Raw genomic sequence first — 17,756 nt, 5'->3', positions numbered from 1 at the left:
AGGGTAGCATGACTTCCCTAGATCTAGACACTAGGCTCCTATAGATGCAGGCCAAAATCCCATTGGCTTTTTTTGCCGCCACATCACCCCTCCCGGTTGGCAAGGGGGGGGCAGAAAACGGCACGGCCTGGCGCTCTCGGTGGCCCCTTCCTGGCGTGGCGAAGGGGACGAAAGGAGCCACGGCCTTGCAACGAGGCGCAATGGCTGCGCGGCCTACCAGTTGGGCTGCAGGGAGAGCAGCCGCGATGGTAAGTTCCCGCAAATCGGTCTCCGGCCTTCCTGCTTTTCAGTCTCTCAATCTGACTCTCTCGCGCACTCTCTCTGTATATTCATACATATGTTCAACTTTCACCCAAAGAGACTGGTAGAGATGTATGCTGTCATGCGCTGGGCCTATAGCAATTGGCTTTTGAACAGGACGTGCTCTTTGTGCCCAGCGGGAAGCCGGGGTGCCTCAGCTGAGAGGCCCTAAGGATTTTCCTATACAAAAGTCTTTAGGAGCTTAAAAAGTTTAACAAAGTTCTTTATTATTGCTTAGGTCTTCAACAAACAATCAAATAGGAGCAGCACTCAGGGAGCACACAACTCCTCTGTTGCGCCAGCTCCACTGGCTGCCAATTTGCTACTGGGCACAATTCAAAGTGCTGGCTTTAGCCTTTAAAGCCCTAAACGGTTCTGGCCCGACCTACCTGTCCGAACGCATCTCCTCCTATGAACCAGTTAGGACATTAAGATCGTCTGGGGAGGCCCAGCTCTCGGTCCCGCCGGCTTCACATGCATGCCTAGTGGGGACGAGGGACAGGGCCTTCTCAGTGGTGGCCCCTCGGCTGTGGAACGCCCTTCCTGCAGATATTAGATCAGCCCCCTCCCTATTGGCATTCCGGAGGAAAGTGAAGACCTGGCTATTTGAACAGGCATTCGATTAGGCAGTGTAATCGATTATCGGAATACGGAATAATTGGATTCTGATTCTATTGATGAGACCTGATGGATTTGTTATATTGATGTATTGATGTTTGATGTTTAATTAATTGTTATGCCATTGCTTTTAAATGTCCAATGATTTTGTATTGTGTATATTGAAACTGTTGTTGTTAACCGCTCTGAGTCGCCTAAGGGCTGAGAAAAGCGGTATACAAATAAAGTAAATAAATAAATAAATAAATAATAAATATTTTTTAGATTTTCAACAAGTCAAACAAATGCTTCTTACCTTGCACACAAAGGACAGGCAACTGGCTTCATGAACTGTTTCTTTTCTTTAAGAGGAAAAGCCTTTTTAACCACTTCCTGGGGCAATCTGTTTTCTAAGCTCTGCTGGTGTGAGCCCGACTCGAGGCTCCAAATGCTTCTGGTTACCCGAATAGACCTACCAGGCAAGACTTTGTAGATTTTCCAGCTGGAGTCCTTTTGGAATTTTTCCACGAATGATGTGGAGCTGTTTCTTTAACCCCAACAAGGGTTGTGCTGTCAAACTGTTTTCCTTAGAAGCTTTGGAGCTGTTTCCCCCGGATGTTGTGAGAAACGAAGCTTCTCTACAGGTGGGGAAAGCTCACGTCCTGGAACTGGGACAGCAGAGAGGAAACAATCAGGCAAATCTTAACACCTCTCAACAAAACATTTTCCCAGGCTCAGCCAGGCCTTCAAATGCGAATGAAGGTGGTCAGCTGAAACATTCACACCTAGCTTCAGCAGAGAAGAGCTCTGTGCCCCACCCCAGCCATTCCACAGATATATAAACCCATTTTCCTATTTCCAACAGACCTCACTACCTCTGAGGATGCTTGCCATAGATGCAGGCGAAACGTCAGGAAAAATGCCTCTAGAACATGGCCATATAGCCAGAAAAAACCCACAAGAACTTAACGATGATTGATGGGTCATTGGCCCTATAATTGCAAACCAAAGGAAGCCACCTTATTGCGAAGTGCATGGAACATTGGAATACATGCAAACACTCAAAGAAAGAAAAGGAAGTTGGAGCTCCTGGTACAGCCGTATCAGTACAAGATGCTTTCCCTCTGGTTAAAAATGTATGTTTATTCATGTCATTTCCTTCTTTTTTTCAGCTTTCCTTATCCACCTTCAGGCGCTCGATGGCTCCTTTGCTGACGCAGAAAACGGAGACGTTTCTCAGCGTTTCGGCCTCTCCTTCACTTGGAGTGAGTTTTGTGTCAACACTCCTGGTTGTCCTCACCATCCTTCTGCTGCTTCTCTGCTTCCCTTTTAGAAGGTATGTGGCTCCTTTAGGACCCTTTCACATTAGGCAATTATAACCCTTCCATTCCACTATGACCACCATGGCTACATCCAATGGGATTTGCAATTTGTAGGGTGCCAATGCGAAAAAGGCCCTGTTTCCATTTCATCCCATAGTGAGTTGATTTCAGTAGTGGGTCACAAAAATGGATGTTGTGCCATGAGAAACGCACACAATTTTTTAATAAATCTAGGTTCAGGGTTTTAGAAAATCATGACTTTTTTGACATTATAACCTTTTAGAAAAATGGTATTCATATCCTTTTAGAGAAGAGCCAAAAACCCATTTGAGTAGAACCTTCTCAAGTGGTATACAACCAAATGTAACCACTTGGCTTCAGTTGTTAGACTGAACAACCTGTTGTCTCTGATCTGTCAAGGAACAAAGAATATGAAGAATAACAGCTCTTCAGAAGTGTTTTTCAGTGCCCAAGAATATATCTACTATCCCATAAAACAACTTGTTTTATATTATGCACTCAAGAGACAAAATAAAGTAGACTCTAGTAAAAAAAAACATATTTGGTTTACTCACAACCTTCATGTGTTGAGCATACACAAGTGCACGACTTATTAGTCAGTTACAAATATGTTTGAGATAGTTTCTGCGCAACTCAGCTGCTTGAGCAGAAAAGGAAAGAGAAAAGGAAAGGGGTCTGAGGCTGTTGGGAATGGTGGGAGTTGAAGTCCAAAACACCTGGAAGGAGTGCCCAAGTTGGCCCATGCCTGAGCTATACCATACTATACCATAAATCTCTTTCTTCCTTGCTTTCTCTTCCAGGAAAAAAAGAGAATTGTCTACACGAGTCCTTCAGAGGGAGCGGAATTCATCCCTGCTTATTCACATAGTGAGAGTCTTCCTTATTATTATTATTATTATTATTATTATTATTATTATTATTAACACAACAAGATGAGTCCACAGCAGACAAGATCGCTCTGCTAGCTCTTGTATTGGATCACACGTCGGACACTTCCCAAGTGTCTAGGATTGTGTGATGTATCGGCGAATAATGTGTATAGATCCCAGTAAGGTGGCCTTCTGCAGCTGGCAGATGCTAATTTTGTCAGTGCCGATTGTGTTTAAGTGCAGGCCAAGGTCTTTAAGCACTGCACCCAGTGTGCCAATCACCACTGGGACCACCTTGACTGGCTTGTGCCACAGTCTTTGCAGTTCGATCTTTAAATCCTATTATTATTATTATTATTATTATTATTATTATTATTATTATTAGAAACACAACAAAATGAGTCCACAGCAGACACTCTGCTGGCTGTTGTATTGGATCACATGTCGGACACTTCCCAAGTGTCTAGGATTGTTGTTGTTGTTGTTGTTGTTGTTATTATTATTATTATTATTAGTAGTAGTAGTAGTAGTAGTAGTAACACAACAAGATGAGCCCACAGCAATCAAGGTCACTCTTCTGGCTGTTGTATTGGATCACACGTCCGAAACTTTCCAAGTGTCTAGGAGTGTGTGATGTATTGGCAAATAATGCGTGCAGATCCCAGTAAGGTGGCCTTTTGCAGCTGGCAGATGCTAATTTTGTAAGTGCTGATTGCGTTTAAGTGCAGGCCAAGATCTTTAGGCACTGCACCTAGTGTGCCGATCACCATTGGGGCCACCTTAACTGGCTTGTGCCAGAATCTTTACAGTTCGATCTTTAAATCCTCATATCGTGTCAGCTTTTTCAGTTGTTTCTCGTCAATCCCGCTGTTGCCTGAGATTGCAATATTGACAATCCATACATAACAATATTGTGAGGTCAGGAGTCTTGTGCTCCAAAACTCTGTCGTCTGAATCCGGAAGTCCCAGAGGAGTTTGGCGTGTTCATTCTCTGTAACGTTTTCCAGCTTGTAATCCCACCAGTTCTTTGTCACAGGCAGATGGTGTTTGTGGCACAAGTTCCAATGAATCATCTGAGCAACGGTGTTATGCCTCTGCTTGTAGTCTGTCTGTGCGATCTTCTTGCAGCAGCCAAGGATGTGATCCATCATTTCACCTGCTTCCTTGCAGAGCCTACATTTGGGATCTGTTGTCGACTTTTCAATTCTGGCTTTGATGGCATTTGTTCAAATGGCTTGTTCTTGGGCTGCCGGAATCAGGCCCTCCTTGGTCTCCTTTTTCAGAGTTCAATTTGTGAGCCACAGCCATGCTTTTTCTTGGTCAATTTGGCTCTCAATTTTTCCAAATATTATTTATTATTTATTTATAATTTATTTAAAAGTTTTCTATACTGATCTTCTCACCTCCAAGAGGGACTCAGATCCGGTTCACAACATGTGTTCATATACAAAAATACAAACCACACAATGCATCATCATTACACAATTAAAACCATATTACAATACAACACCGTCATCATCACAGTCACATAGCCACGTCGTCAAAGCATTCCTGGTCATAATTCACAGTTATTCATTCTCCTTCCATGTGGACCAAAGTTGACTCAATTATCAAAGGCCGCCTTCCATAGCCAAGTCTTTGTTAGCTTCCTGAACGTCAGGAGGGAGGGAGCAGTTCTAATCTCCTGTGGGAGGGAGTTCCAAAGCCGGGGAGCCACCATCGAGAAGGTCCTGTCTCTCGTCCCCACCAACCGCAATTGTGACAGTGGTGGGATCGAGAGCAGGGCCCCCCCCGGAAGATCTTAAAGACCTAGATGGTTCATAGGGGAGAATCCGTTCGGACAGGTAAACAAAGCCAGAGTCGTTTAGGGCTTTGTAGGTCAAAACCAGCACTTTGAATTGTGCTCGGAAGCTAATCAGCAGCCAGTGGAGCTGGCGCAACAGAGGGGTTGTATGCTCCCTGTACCCAGCAACCGTTAGAAATCTGGCTGCCGAGCGTTGGACTAGCTGCAGCTTCCGGGCAGTCTTCAGAGGCAGCCCCACGTAGAGAGCGTTGCAGTAATATAAACGGGATGTAACCAAAGTGTGGACCACTGTGGCCAAGTTTTAGTTGTGCGAAAGCTCCCCTGACCACCACTATTTATATTATTATATAAATTAAGCAGAAAATTATTATTATTATTATTATTATTATTATTATTATTATTATTATTATTATTATTATTATTGAGGAACTGGGACATTTCAGCTGTTTGCAACCCAGTTCTTTGCAGATGTGGGAAACCTGGGTGCCTTTATAGTCAACTCCACTGTCCTCTTGTTGGAACTAGGTTTGACCACTAGGTGGCAGCAAATAGACAACAATGCACTTTTCTCCACTTTCTCTTGTGATTGAGGCTGGATCTGCATTGCCATATAATGCAGTTCAAAGTGCAATATATGCTCAGTGTGGACCCACATAATGCAGTTTGAACTGCATTATATGACTTTGCGCTGCACATATATGGCAGTGTAGATCCAAGCTAAGACTATGTTATGTCAGACAAATCTTTACAGTGAGCTAGCCTTTTCTTGCTTGCCAATTTACTCGTTCAGATGATTCTTCTCTTCTTTTAAGATGTTGGTAATTTCAATAAATGATTTTGATTGCGAGCATCTACATTAAAATATATATTAATGCAGTTTGACACTCCTTTATCTGCCATGAGAGCCGTTCAGCAGTGGAACTCTCTGCCCCGGAGCGTGGTGGAGGCTCCTTCTTTGGAAGCTTTTAAACAGGGGCTGGATGGCCATCTGTCATGTGTGATTTGAATGCAATATTCCTGCTTCTTGGCAGAATGGGGTTGGACTGGATGGCCCATGAGGTCTCTTCCAACTCTTTGATTCTATGAATCGTAGAAGATGAGGACCCAGCACTCTTTGGCAAAGAAGGTTTATGTACTTTGTAAAACTATAACTCCCAGGATCATAGAATCATAGAGTTGGAAGAGACTTTGTGGGCCATCCAGTCCAACTCCTGCCAAGAAGCAGGAACATTGCATTCAAAGCACCCCTGACAGATGGCCATCCAGCCTCTGTTTAAAAGCCTCCAAAGAAGGAGCCTCCACCACACTCCCGGGGCAGAGAGTTCCACTACTGAACAGCCCCTCACAGTCAGGAAGTTCTTCCTGATGTTCAGGTGGAATCTCCTTTCTTGTAGTTTGAAGCCTCATTCGCCTGAGGGCTGAGAAGGGCGGTATACAAATATAGTAAATAATAAATAAATAAATGTTTTGTTGTAGGTTTTTTTGGGCTATATGGCCATGTTCTAGAGGCATTCTCTCCTGATGTTTCGCCTGCATCTATGGCAAGCATCCTCAGAGGTAGTAAGGTCTGTTGGAACTAGGAAAATGGGTTTATATATATCTGTGGAATGACCAGGGTGGGACAAAGGACTCTTGTCTGTTGGAGCTAGGTGTGAATTGCCTTATTTGTTTTGCCTTCAACAATACAAATAAATAAATAATAAAATAAATAATTGTTCCATTGCATCCTCGTCTCCAGGGCAACAGAAAACAAGCTTGCTCTCTCCTTCCTATGACTTCATCTCACATATTTATACATGGCTATCTTGTCTCCTCTCAGTTGTCTCTTCTTCAAGCTAAACAGGCCCAGCTCTTTAAGCCACTCCTCATAGGGCTTGTTCTCCATACCCTTGACCATTTGAGTCACCCTCTTCCTCTGGACACATTCCAGCTTAGAGTCAACCTCTCCCTTCAATTGTGATGCCCAGAGTTGTATCCATGGGTTGTTGTAGGTTTTTCGAGCTATATGGCCATATTCTAGAAGCATTCTCTCCTGACGTTTCGCCTGCATCTATGGCAAGTATCCTCAGAGGTAGTGAGGTGTTGGATCCCTTTGAATGAATCCATGGCAGTTACAATGGTGTCATCAAACTGCATTAATTTGCAATGTAGGTCTTTTCTCCCAAAGGCTGCCTCAAATAGATTATCTGTTTATTGTACTTTTAGCTCTCCAATCCATTATTGTGTTTTAAGTGCAATGGCGTGCATTTAAAAACGCACCAATAAATGACGCATTGACCTATTTGGGAGAGTTTTGAAAGTCCTCATCTCTGCTGAACGGTGTGCCGCGTCCCTTGATTTACTGTCAAATCCCTGAAATACAAAGTTTTGGTCTTAAGCGTCTTTTGGTTTTGTTTACATAGGCCAAACTAGAAGAGGAACCGAGTCCAGAGAGAAAGCCTTTGGAGGATGAAAACGCTCACAAAGGTAAGACGTCCATATATAGCAGGCATGGGCAAACTTGGGCCCTCCAGGTGTTTTGGACTTCAAATCCCACAATTCCTAACAGCAGGTAGGCCTTGGCATGGCTCTGGACGCAGGTCACGTGAAGGGGACTGACCCCTTGATCCCCACGCTGTTGCCAAGCGGTCAGTAATCCCAGCCGGTGCCCAGGCTTGGGCCAAAGGGTCAGGGTTTAACATCTCTGCCCGGCTGGTCGCTTGACAGGATGCAACCCCCCCCCCCCCCTTCCCACTCTGCTTGCCGGCCTGATAATCCCATGTAATCCCCTTAGAAAGGCACTGCAAACGTTCGGCCCGGCTCTGACTTCTCATTGCCTTTCACTGTAATTGGAACTTCCTCCCAATGAACTCTGGCGCAAGGGGCACGGGGGGCTTTGGAGTTGCAACAATTCACCTGTTCCTTGTTGTGCAATGTCTCTCTTAGAGTGCATCCACACTGTCGAATTAATGCAGTTTGGCACCACTTGAATTACCATGGCTCCATGCTATGGAATCTTTGGAGTTGTAGTTTGAGGAGACACCGGCACGCCAAGGATTTTGTAAGGCCTGCTTAGGCAAAGGTTGTGTTTGCCATTTCCTTCCTCTGAAATATAGCCCAGGACTCGAAGGCATAGTCATGCAACCAGCACAACACCAGAAGCAAAGTCGGTGTTTTCACCCGCTGCAATTACAAAACCCAAAGGTGCCGATTTAAATCTGCAGATCCTCCTGAATCTGCATGGCTTTTTAATCTTATTGTTTTGACACAGATGTAATCTCGCGGATCTACTGAGTTTGCAGAGCCTAATCTGTTCGAGACAGGCAGTTTGTAATCTTCCTGGCTCACTCTTCTTCCCTCTTCAACGTTGCGGTCAACAGAAGCGACAAGGAGTTCAAAAGGGAGCATCTACACTGTAGAATTAATGCAGTTTGGCACCACTTTAATGGCCGCGGCTCAAAGCATGGGATTTTTGGAGTTGTAGTTTGAGGAGACACCAACAATCTTTGGAAGTGACATTAAATAAATTGTCAAACTACAACACAACACCCATGCTGCTATAGTACTAAGCTATTAGAAGTTAAACTTGTGCCAAACTGAATTAATTCTATAGTGTTCTATACTGAACATGAGGAAGAACTTCCTGACTGTGAGAGCCGTTCAGCAGTGGAACTCTCTGCCCTGGAGTGTGGTGGAGGCTCCTTCTTTGGAAGCTTTTAAACAGAGGCTGGATGGCCATCTGTCAGGGGTGATTTGAATGCAATATTCCTGCTTCTTGGCAGGGGGTTGGACTAGATGGCCCATGAGGTCTCTTCCAACTCTTTGATTCTATGATTCTATGATTTTATGTAGACCAGCATTTCTCAACCTGGGGGTTGAGACCCCTGGGGGGTCACGAGGCGGTGTCCGAGGGGGTCACCAAAGACCATCAGAAAATATAGTATTTTCTGTTCCTCATAGGGGTTCTGGGTGGGAAGTTTGGCCCAATTCCATCATTGGTTCAGAATGCTTTTTGATTGTAGGTCAACTATAAATCCCAACAACTACAACCCCCAAATGTCAAGTTATTTCCCCCCCAAACTCTACCACAGTTCACATTTGGGCATATTGAGTATTTGTGCCAAGTTTGGTCCAGATCCATCATTGCTGGAGTTCAGAATGCTCTTTGATTGTAGGTTAACTATAAATCCCAACAACTACAACCTCCAAATGTCAAGTTCTATTTTCCCCAAACTCTACCACGGTTCACATTTGGGCATATTGAATATTCGTGTAGAGTTTGGTCCAGATCCATCATTGTTTGAGTCCACAGTGCTCTCTGGATGTAGGTGAACTACAATTCCAAAACTCAAGGTCAATGCCCACCAAACCCTTCCAGTATTCACTCTTGTTCATGGGAGTCCTGTGTGCCAAATTTGGTTGAATTCCCTCATTGGTGGAGTTCAGAATGCTCTTTGATTGTAGGTGAACTATAAATCCCAACAACTACAACCCCCAAATGTCAAGTTCTCCCCCCCCCCCCCCAAATCTACCACAGTTCACATTTGGGCATATTGAATATTCGTGTAGAGTTTGGTCCAGATCCATCATTGTTTGAGTCCACAGTGCTCTCTGGATGTAGGTGAACTACAACTCCAAAACTCAAGGTCAATGCCTACCAAACCCTTCCAGTATTTACTCTTGTTCATGGGAGTCCTGTGTGCCAAATTTGGTTGAATTCCCTCATTGGTGGAGTTCAGAATGCTCTTTGATTGTAGGTCAACTATAAATCCCAGCAACTACAACTCCCAGAGGACAAGATCAGCACCCCCAACCTCACCAGTATTCAAATTTGGGTGTATCAGGTATTTGTGCCAAGTTTGGTCCAGTGAATGAAAATACATCCTGCATATCGGGTATTTACCTGAGAATTCATAACAGAAGCAAAATTACAGTTGTTCCGTCTCCCAGGAGCCTGGTTTGCCTTACCTTACAGTTGCTTGAAGTTGTTCTCCCTTGCATTTTCTCCCAGAGGAAAGACTTCAGACATGCTGATGGTCAGGCAGGTAGCTTTGGAAAAACCATTGCAAAAACTATATTGAGTTAATATAGATAGTAACTGAATATTGAGCTATACTGAGTTATAGATAACTATTAAGCTATATTGAGATATATTAAGACAATTGAAGATTGAGATATTATGGCTAGAGAAGCCTATTGAGAAACAGATATAGATTGAGATAGTATAGATAATTATTGAGTAATATTGAGTGAGATTGAGTCATAGATAGATAAATTTAGTATTGAGATATTGAGCATTACTTCATCTCCAAAACTAACCTTGAGCTATAGATAGGGAAAAAAATCCTGCTTTTTTCCGAACCATAGCAGCTCAGGGTTAGGGTGAAGGATTCCAGAATCTTATCTGTCATTTTGGGGAAAGGTTGCCTTAATAATTCAAGGAAAGGAAAGAAAGATCATCTCTATGATATGATAGCCATGTATAAATATGTGAGAGGAAGCCACAGGGAGGAGGGAGCAAGCTTGTTTTCTGCTTCCTTGGAGACTAGGACGCAAGGGAACAATGGCTTCAAACTACAAGAGAGGAGATTCCATCTGAACATTAGGAAGAACTTCCTGACTGTGAGAGCCGTTCAGCAGTGGAACTCTCTGCCCCGGAGTGTGGTGGAGGCTCCTTCTTTGGAAGCTTTTAAGCAGAGGCTGGATGGCCATCTGTCAGGGGTGATTTGAATGCAATATTCCTGCTTCTTGGCAGAATGGGGTTGGACTGGATGGCCCAGGAGGTCTCTTCCAACTCTTTGATTCTTTGATTCTATGATTCTATGATTCTATTGTTTCACCAATTGAATGTTCTGTTTGTAACCTTGATGAACTGTGCCAAGTCTGCAAGGACTTTGAAGAATAAATATTCCTTTTTTGATGTTTTGATGTTGCCCTTCACTGGGGCCGCCGCCGGACTGGCCCGCCGTTGCTAAGCCGGGTCGCCGCCGGGCCGCCGCGGCTGCCGTCGCTGAGTGAACCGAGGGGCCAAGAAAGGAGGAGGCCGAGAAAGGAGGAGGCCGAGGAGGCCAAGTCATCGCCGCCCCTTCTGCCGAGGCCGAACCATCGCCGCTCCTTCGGCCGGCCGCCTCTGCCACCGTAGGGAGGCTGTAGGGAGGCCGGGCTCTGAGGGCAGTCGCTCCCCCGGGCCTCCACTGCCTCCACTCCCCCGGGCCTCCCCAGGCCTCCACTGCTGAGGGCACCACCATCATCCGCCGCGCCGCCAGGACGGGCTCCCCGACCCCGGCGAGGAAGCGGCTGGCCCCGCTGGCGGCTTGAAGGGCCGCCCGGGCCCGCCTTGCTGCCGCCGCTGCTGTTACTGCAGCCGAGGAGTGAACTGGGAAGCTCGGTCCCTCAGCTGCGGCAACTGAGGAGAGAGAGCTGAGGAGAGAGCTAAGCCGTCTCTGCCGAGGTTGCCGAGGTTGCCGCCGCCATCTTTGCCAACAAGCCGAGGTTGCCGCCGCCATCTTTGCCATCAAACCGTGGCTGCTGCCTCCGCTGGGCCGCTGCGGAGCTCCCTTACGGGTGAATCATCGCCACTGAGGCACTGAGGCACGCATCCACTGTCACCACCTTTTCATCAGGGTCGCTGTGGAGCTGCGGAGCTGCGACCTCCTCTGCGGGTGAGTCTTCGCTCCTGGGACTAAACCAACGCAGGCCTCCGCAGAGCCAAACTACGGTCGGGCCATCACCGCCGGGGGACCACTAGGCCGTAGACGTTGCCAGCAAGACCGCGCCTTCCATCAGGCCGGACCAGTGCCACGGCCTCTATCATCAACAGCTTGTAGCTGGATTGCGGTCTGCGGAGGGTCTGGCTGCCCTGTACGGACCCCAGAGCAAACATCTTGTGCTGACCTTTTGTATTGATTTGATATTGTGTTGGCCCCCTCTGTGCAATTCGTGTGGAACCTCCTGCGCAGACCGTTGTGTAGACCATTATGCCAGCCACTGTAGACCTTAGGCTGGCCTCTCGGTGTTAGTACAGAGTGTGTAGTTCTGTAGCCGACCAACTGTCTGGCCCTTGCCGAGTTACCATCTCCGGAAGCCCCCATCCGCTTCATTCCAACGTCTTGAGATTCCACCTGGGTCATAATGAGTTAATTGACCATCATCTCAACCCCATAGGAGGCTGATTATATACCTTCAGCTGTAGCACTTTATATAAGAGAAGCACTTTAAGGCACCTGCCTGTGCCGCCAATCACATTAGCACTTTCGCCCCTCTTAGCCCTCCGTGCCGCACCTTACTTACTGCACTTTAGCTATTGCACTTTAGCTATTATAGCGATTGCACTTTAGATCTAGCCCTTTACTGTGCACTTTATGAACCATTCTAGTGGTGTGGCCAGAACATCCAACACCGCCTTGTATCGCTGTTATCTATGTGGTCCCCCATCCCTCTTTGTGTGTTATCCTTGTTACTATTGTATAGTGTGAGGGACAGGGGAGGGGGTGGGTTGGACCCTATAAACAAAAATGAAGTGGGGAGGGGGGTAGTGGGGAAGAAAGTAGATTGGCAAAGACCAGGAAGCCAAACAACGAATAAAGCTGGAAGTAAGACCTTGGCGTTAGACTGCGGCATGGAGGGGGGGAGGTGTTCCATGAGCCGAGGGGCCCCCATAGAGGTCGTGGTGGGAAGGAGGAGATGTGGGAAAAGGAGACCTCGAATTCGGCCTAATTCGGACCGCCTATCCATATTAACAACTCCCAACCGGTCTCCTAAGGTAAATTGGTGTAACCAGGTGAGCGGACCCTCTAGCTTGAAGGTGGTGTTGTTGAACGCCAGATCTGTCAATGGAAAAACAACTTGGATCCAGGACTTAATCCTGGAGGAGCGGGCAGATCTGGCGTGCATCACGGAGACCTGGTTGGATGAAGCGGGGGGCGTAAACCTCTCCCAGCTTTGTCCTCCAGGCTTCTCCGTGCAACACCAACCAAGAGCCGGAGGACGGGGAGGCGGGGTCGCAGTAGTCTATAGAGATTCCATCCATCTGACCAGGAGCCCCATCCCGCAGACCTCAAATTTCGAATGCGTCCACCTGAGGGTGGGTGACCGGGACAGAATAGGGATTCTTGTAGTGTACCGTCCACCTCGCTGCACTACAGTCTCCCTGCCTGAGCTAGCGGGGGTGGTCTCGAGCCTGGTGGTGGAGTCCCAACGGCTCCTTGTGGTGGGGGACTTCAACATCCATGCCGAGGCGACCCTCACAGGAGCGGCTCAGGACTTCATGTCTGCCATGGCAACCATGGGGCTGTCCCAACAAATAACTGGCCCCACCCACTGTGCTGGACACACATTGGACTTGGTTTTCTGCCAGGGATGGGAGCAAGGTGGCGGTGTGGAGGAGTTGGCCATCTCTCCGTTGCCATGGACCGACCACTTCCTGATCAGATTTAGGCTCACTGCGCCCCCTAACCTCCGCAAAGGTGGAGGACCCATTAAGATGGTCCGCCCCAGGAGGCTTATGGATCCGAACGGATTCCTGACGGCTCTTGGGGAGTTTCCCGCCACCTCGGTAGGTGACCATGTCGAGGCCTTGGTCGCTCTCTGGAATGGGGAGATGACCAGGGCAATTGACAGGATCGCTCCGGAACGTCCCCTCTCAAGTAACCGAGCTAAACCAGCTCCTTGGTTCACTGAGGAGCTGGCAGCGATGAAGCGAAGGAAGAGGGAACTAGAGAGCGTGTGGCGCTCGGACCCAAGCGAGCCAAATCGAGCACGGTTTGTGTCCTTTTTAAGGGCATATGCCGCGGCAATAAAAGCCGCAAAGAAGACTTTCTTTGCGGCTACTATTGCGTCTGCAAAAAACCGTCCGGCGGAGTTGTTTCGGATTGTCAGAGGTCTTTTAACTCCCCCTACCTTAGGTGGGAGCCATGACAACTCGGACACGCGCTGCGAAGCATTTGCTCGGTTCTTTGCAGACAAAGTCGCTTTGATCCGTTCTGGGCTGGACGCCACATTAAATGCAGTCTCTGTGGATGTGACACAAGCACCTGTTTGTCCTATTTTGTTGGATTCTTTTCAGTTTGTGAAACCCGAGGATGTGGACAAGATACTTGGAGGAATGAGGCCCACCACGTCCATCCTAGACCCCTGCCCATCCTGGCTTCTGAAAGAGGCCAGAGGGGGATTGGCTGAGTGGGTAACGGTGGTGGTTAATGCCTCCCTTCGGGAAGGCACGATTCCAGCGAGCCTAAAACAGGCTATTATAAAGCCGCTGTTGAAGAAACCATCACTGGACCCCACTAAATTTGACAACTTTCGGCCTGTTTCCAATCTTCCCTTCTTGGGCAAAGTCATGGAAAGCGTGGTGGCCTCACAACTCCAGGTATTCTTGAGAGACACGGATTATCTAGATCCGGCACAGTCTGGTTTCAGACCGGGACATGGTACCGAGACGGTCTTGGTCGCCTTAGTGGATGATCTCCGCCGGGAGCTAGACAGGGGGAGTGTGTCCCTGTTGGTGCTTCTGGACCTCTCAGCGGCCTTCGATACCGTCGACCACGGTATTCTTCTGGGACGCCTTGCAGAGATGGGCCTTGGGGGCACCGCTTTGCGGTGGCTCCAGTCATTTCTGGAGGGTCGTACCCAGAAGGTGTTATTGGGGGACTCCTGTTCAGCACCACAGCCTTTGACCTGTGGTGTTCCTCAGGGCTCCATACTGTCCCCCATGCTGTTTAACATCTACATGAAGCCGCTGGGTGAGATCATCCGGAGTTTCGGGGTGCGGTGTCACCTGTACGCAGATGACGTCCAACTCTGTCACTCCTTCCCACCTGTTACTAAGGAGGCTGTCGAAGTCCTGAACCGGTGCCTGGCCGCTGTAATGGTCTGGATGAGGGCGAACAAACTGAAATTAAATCCAGACAAGACAGAGGTACTCCTGGTCAGTCGCAAGGCCGAACAGGGTATAGGGTTACAGCCTGTGCTGGACGGGGTCGCACTCCCCTTGAAGGCGCAGGTTCGCAGCTTGGGTGTGACCCTGGATTCATCGCTGAGCCTGGATCCCCAGGTTTCAGCGGTGACCAGGGGAGCATTTGCACAGCTTCGGCTCGTGCGCCAGCTGCGCCCGTATCTTGGGAAGTCTGACTTGGCCACGGTGGTACACGCTTTGGTCACATCCCGCCTTGACTACTGCAACGCTCTCTACGTGGGGCTGCCCTTGAAGACGGCCCGGAAGCTCCAGCTAGTCCAGCGCGCGGCAGCCATGTTGTTAACCGGAGCGGGACGCAGGGAGCGTACAACGCCCTTGCTGTCCCAGCTCCACTGGCTGCCGATCAGCTACCGGGCCCAATTCAAGGTGCTGGTGCTAACCTACAAAGCCCTAAACGGTTCCGGCCCAAAATACCTTGAGTACCGCATCTCGGCCTACCAGCCCACGAGGACCTTGAGATCATCCGGGGAGGCCCTTCTCTCGGTCCCGCCTGCCTCACAGGCACGCTTGGCGGGGACTAGAGAGCGGGCCTTCTCGGTGGTGGCCCCCCGGCTCTGGAACTCCCTCCCTGTTGAAATTAGACAGGCGCCCTCCCTCATGGCCTTCCGTAAGGGCCTGAAAACCTGGCTCTTCGAAAAGGCCTTCAATTAGGTGCTATGTTTGGAATGACCACCGGAATGGACTATGACGATGAGACTGATTACGACCCAAACAAGACGAAGCGGATTTTTAGTTTTTAGTTTAATTGCTGTGTTGTTAGTAAGATGTGTGTTATGATCCCGATTTATTGTAATTGTTGTCTTCATGTTCTATGTTCTGTACACCGCCACGAGTCGCCTCCGGGCTGAGAGTGGCGGTTAACAAGTGCATATAATAATAATAAATAATAAATAAATAAAACAAGTAATAGCCTCAGTTGCTGAGTATCTCAAGCTTCTCAAGAAAGACACCCGCAGTTCGCTCAGACATAGAGAGAAGCACATCACAGTTTTATTTTTTACAGCGTCTGGGTGGACGGCACAACGGTTATGGTGTAGTAATGAAAATAATGTTATGGTTGTGGTCAACACAATATTAGGAACTCTCTTAAGGGGTCACGGCATTAGGAAGATTGGGAAACACTGGTGTAGATGCAGCATAGGATGCTACAATGAGCTGACCATGATTGTGAAGTTGTTGTTGTTGTTATATTTATTTATACCCCATGTTATCTCTCCAAAGGGGACTCAAAGCTCTACCTATTTAGGTAAAGGTTTTCCCCTGATATTAAGTCCACTTGTGTCCGACTCTGTGGGTTGGTTCTCATCTCCATTTCTAAGCCGAAGAGCCAGCGTTGTCTGTAGACACCTCCAAGGTCATGTGGCCGGCATGACTGCATGGAGCGCCGTTACCTTTCCACCGGACTGGAACTCACATTTACATAGAATCATAGAATCAAATCATAGAATCAAAGAGTTGGAAGAGACCTCCTGGGCCATCCAGTCCAACCCCATTCTGCCAAGAAGCAGGAATATTGCATTCAAATCACCCCTGACAGATGGCCATCCAGCCTCTGTTTAAAAGCTTCCAAAGAAGGAGCCTCCACCACACTCCGGGGCAGAGAGTTCCACTGCTGAACGGCTCTCACAGTCAGGAAGTTCTTCCTCATGTTCAGATGGAATCTCCTTTCTTGTAGTTTGAAGCCATTGTTTCGCATCCTAGTCTCCAGGGAAGCAGAAAACAAGGTGGCTTCCTCCTCCCTGTGGCTTCCTCTCACATATTTATACATGGCTATCATATCTCCTCTCAGTCTTCTCTTCTTCAGGCTAAACATGCCCAGCTCCTTCAGCCGCTCCTCATAGGGCTTGTTCTCCAGACCTTTTATCATTTTAGTCGCTCTCCTCTGGACACATTCCAGCTTGTCAATATCTCTCTTGAATTGTGGTGCCCAATATTGGACACAATATTCCAGGTGTGGTCTAACCAAAGCGGAATAGAGGGGTAGCATGACTTCCCTAGATCTAGACACTATGCTCCTATTGATGCCAGCCAAAATCCCATTGGCTTTTTTTGCTGCCACATCTATTTAGGTAAAGGTTTTCCCCTGATATTAAGTCCACTTGTGTCCGACTCTGTGGGTTGGTTCCCATCTCCATTTCTAAGCCGAAGAGCCTGCGTTGTCCGTAGACACCTCCAAGGTCATGTGGCCAGCATGACTGCATGGAGCGCCGTTACTTTTCCACCGGAGCAGTACTCACATTTGCATGTTTTCGAACTGCTAGATTGGCAGAAGCTGGGGCTAATAGCAGAAGCTCACTCTGCTCCCTGGATTCGCTGTATTAAGGGGTTGCGGCATTAGGAAGGTTGAGAACCACTGATGTAGATGCACCATAGGATGCTACAATGAGCTGACCATGACTGTGAAGTTGTTGCTGTTGTTGTTGTTGTATTTATTTATACCCCATTTTATCTCCCCAAAGGTGACTCCGAGCTCTACCTATTTACTCAGGAGCAATTCCAGTAAACATGTTGGCGTTCTTGGCTTTGATTATGGCAAGTTTCTTCAATAATTTATCAAAAACAAGTCATGCCAGACTAATCTGATCTCTTTTTTTGGTAGAGTTACAAGCTGGATAGATCTAGGGAAGTAATGCTACCCCTCTATTCTGCTTTGGTTAAACCACACCTGGAATATTGTGTCCAATTCTGGGCACCACAATTCAAGAGAGATATTGACAAGCTGGAATGTGTCCAGAGGAGGGCGACTAAAATGATCAAGGGTCTGGAGAACAAGCCCTATGAGGAGCGGCTTAAGGAGCTGGGCATGTTTAGCCTTAAGGCTGAGAGGAGATATGATAAATATGTGAGAGGAAGCCACAGGGAGGAGGGAGCAAGCTTGTTTACTGCTTCCA

The 17,756-nt window shown here is 47.6% G+C and overlaps 1 protein-coding gene across 1 annotated transcript in view; it reads left to right on the top strand.

Annotated features, from left to right (window-relative positions):
• Window positions 1–2,075: 2,075 nt before the first annotated feature.
• Window positions 2,076–17,756, top strand: part of LOC132762150 (uncharacterized) — a 40,359-nt gene continuing 24,678 nt past the window's right edge. The window contains exons 1-3 of the mRNA XM_060755113.2: window positions 2,076–2,233; window positions 3,041–3,107; window positions 7,316–7,379. Of these exons, the coding sequence (XP_060611096.2) occupies window positions 2,097–2,233; window positions 3,041–3,107; window positions 7,316–7,379 (268 nt within the window). The 5' untranslated portion in view covers window positions 2,076–2,096. The remainder of the gene's footprint in view (window positions 2,234–3,040; window positions 3,108–7,315; window positions 7,380–17,756) is intronic.

Source organism: Anolis sagrei, chromosome 1 (genome assembly GCF_037176765.1).
Source record: "Anolis sagrei isolate rAnoSag1 chromosome 1, rAnoSag1.mat, whole genome shotgun sequence".
NCBI classification, from domain to species: domain Eukaryota; kingdom Metazoa; phylum Chordata; class Lepidosauria; order Squamata; family Dactyloidae; genus Anolis; species Anolis sagrei.
The sequence above is the reverse complement of the archived record's forward strand: the minus strand, read 5'-3'. Positions and strand labels throughout refer to the sequence as shown.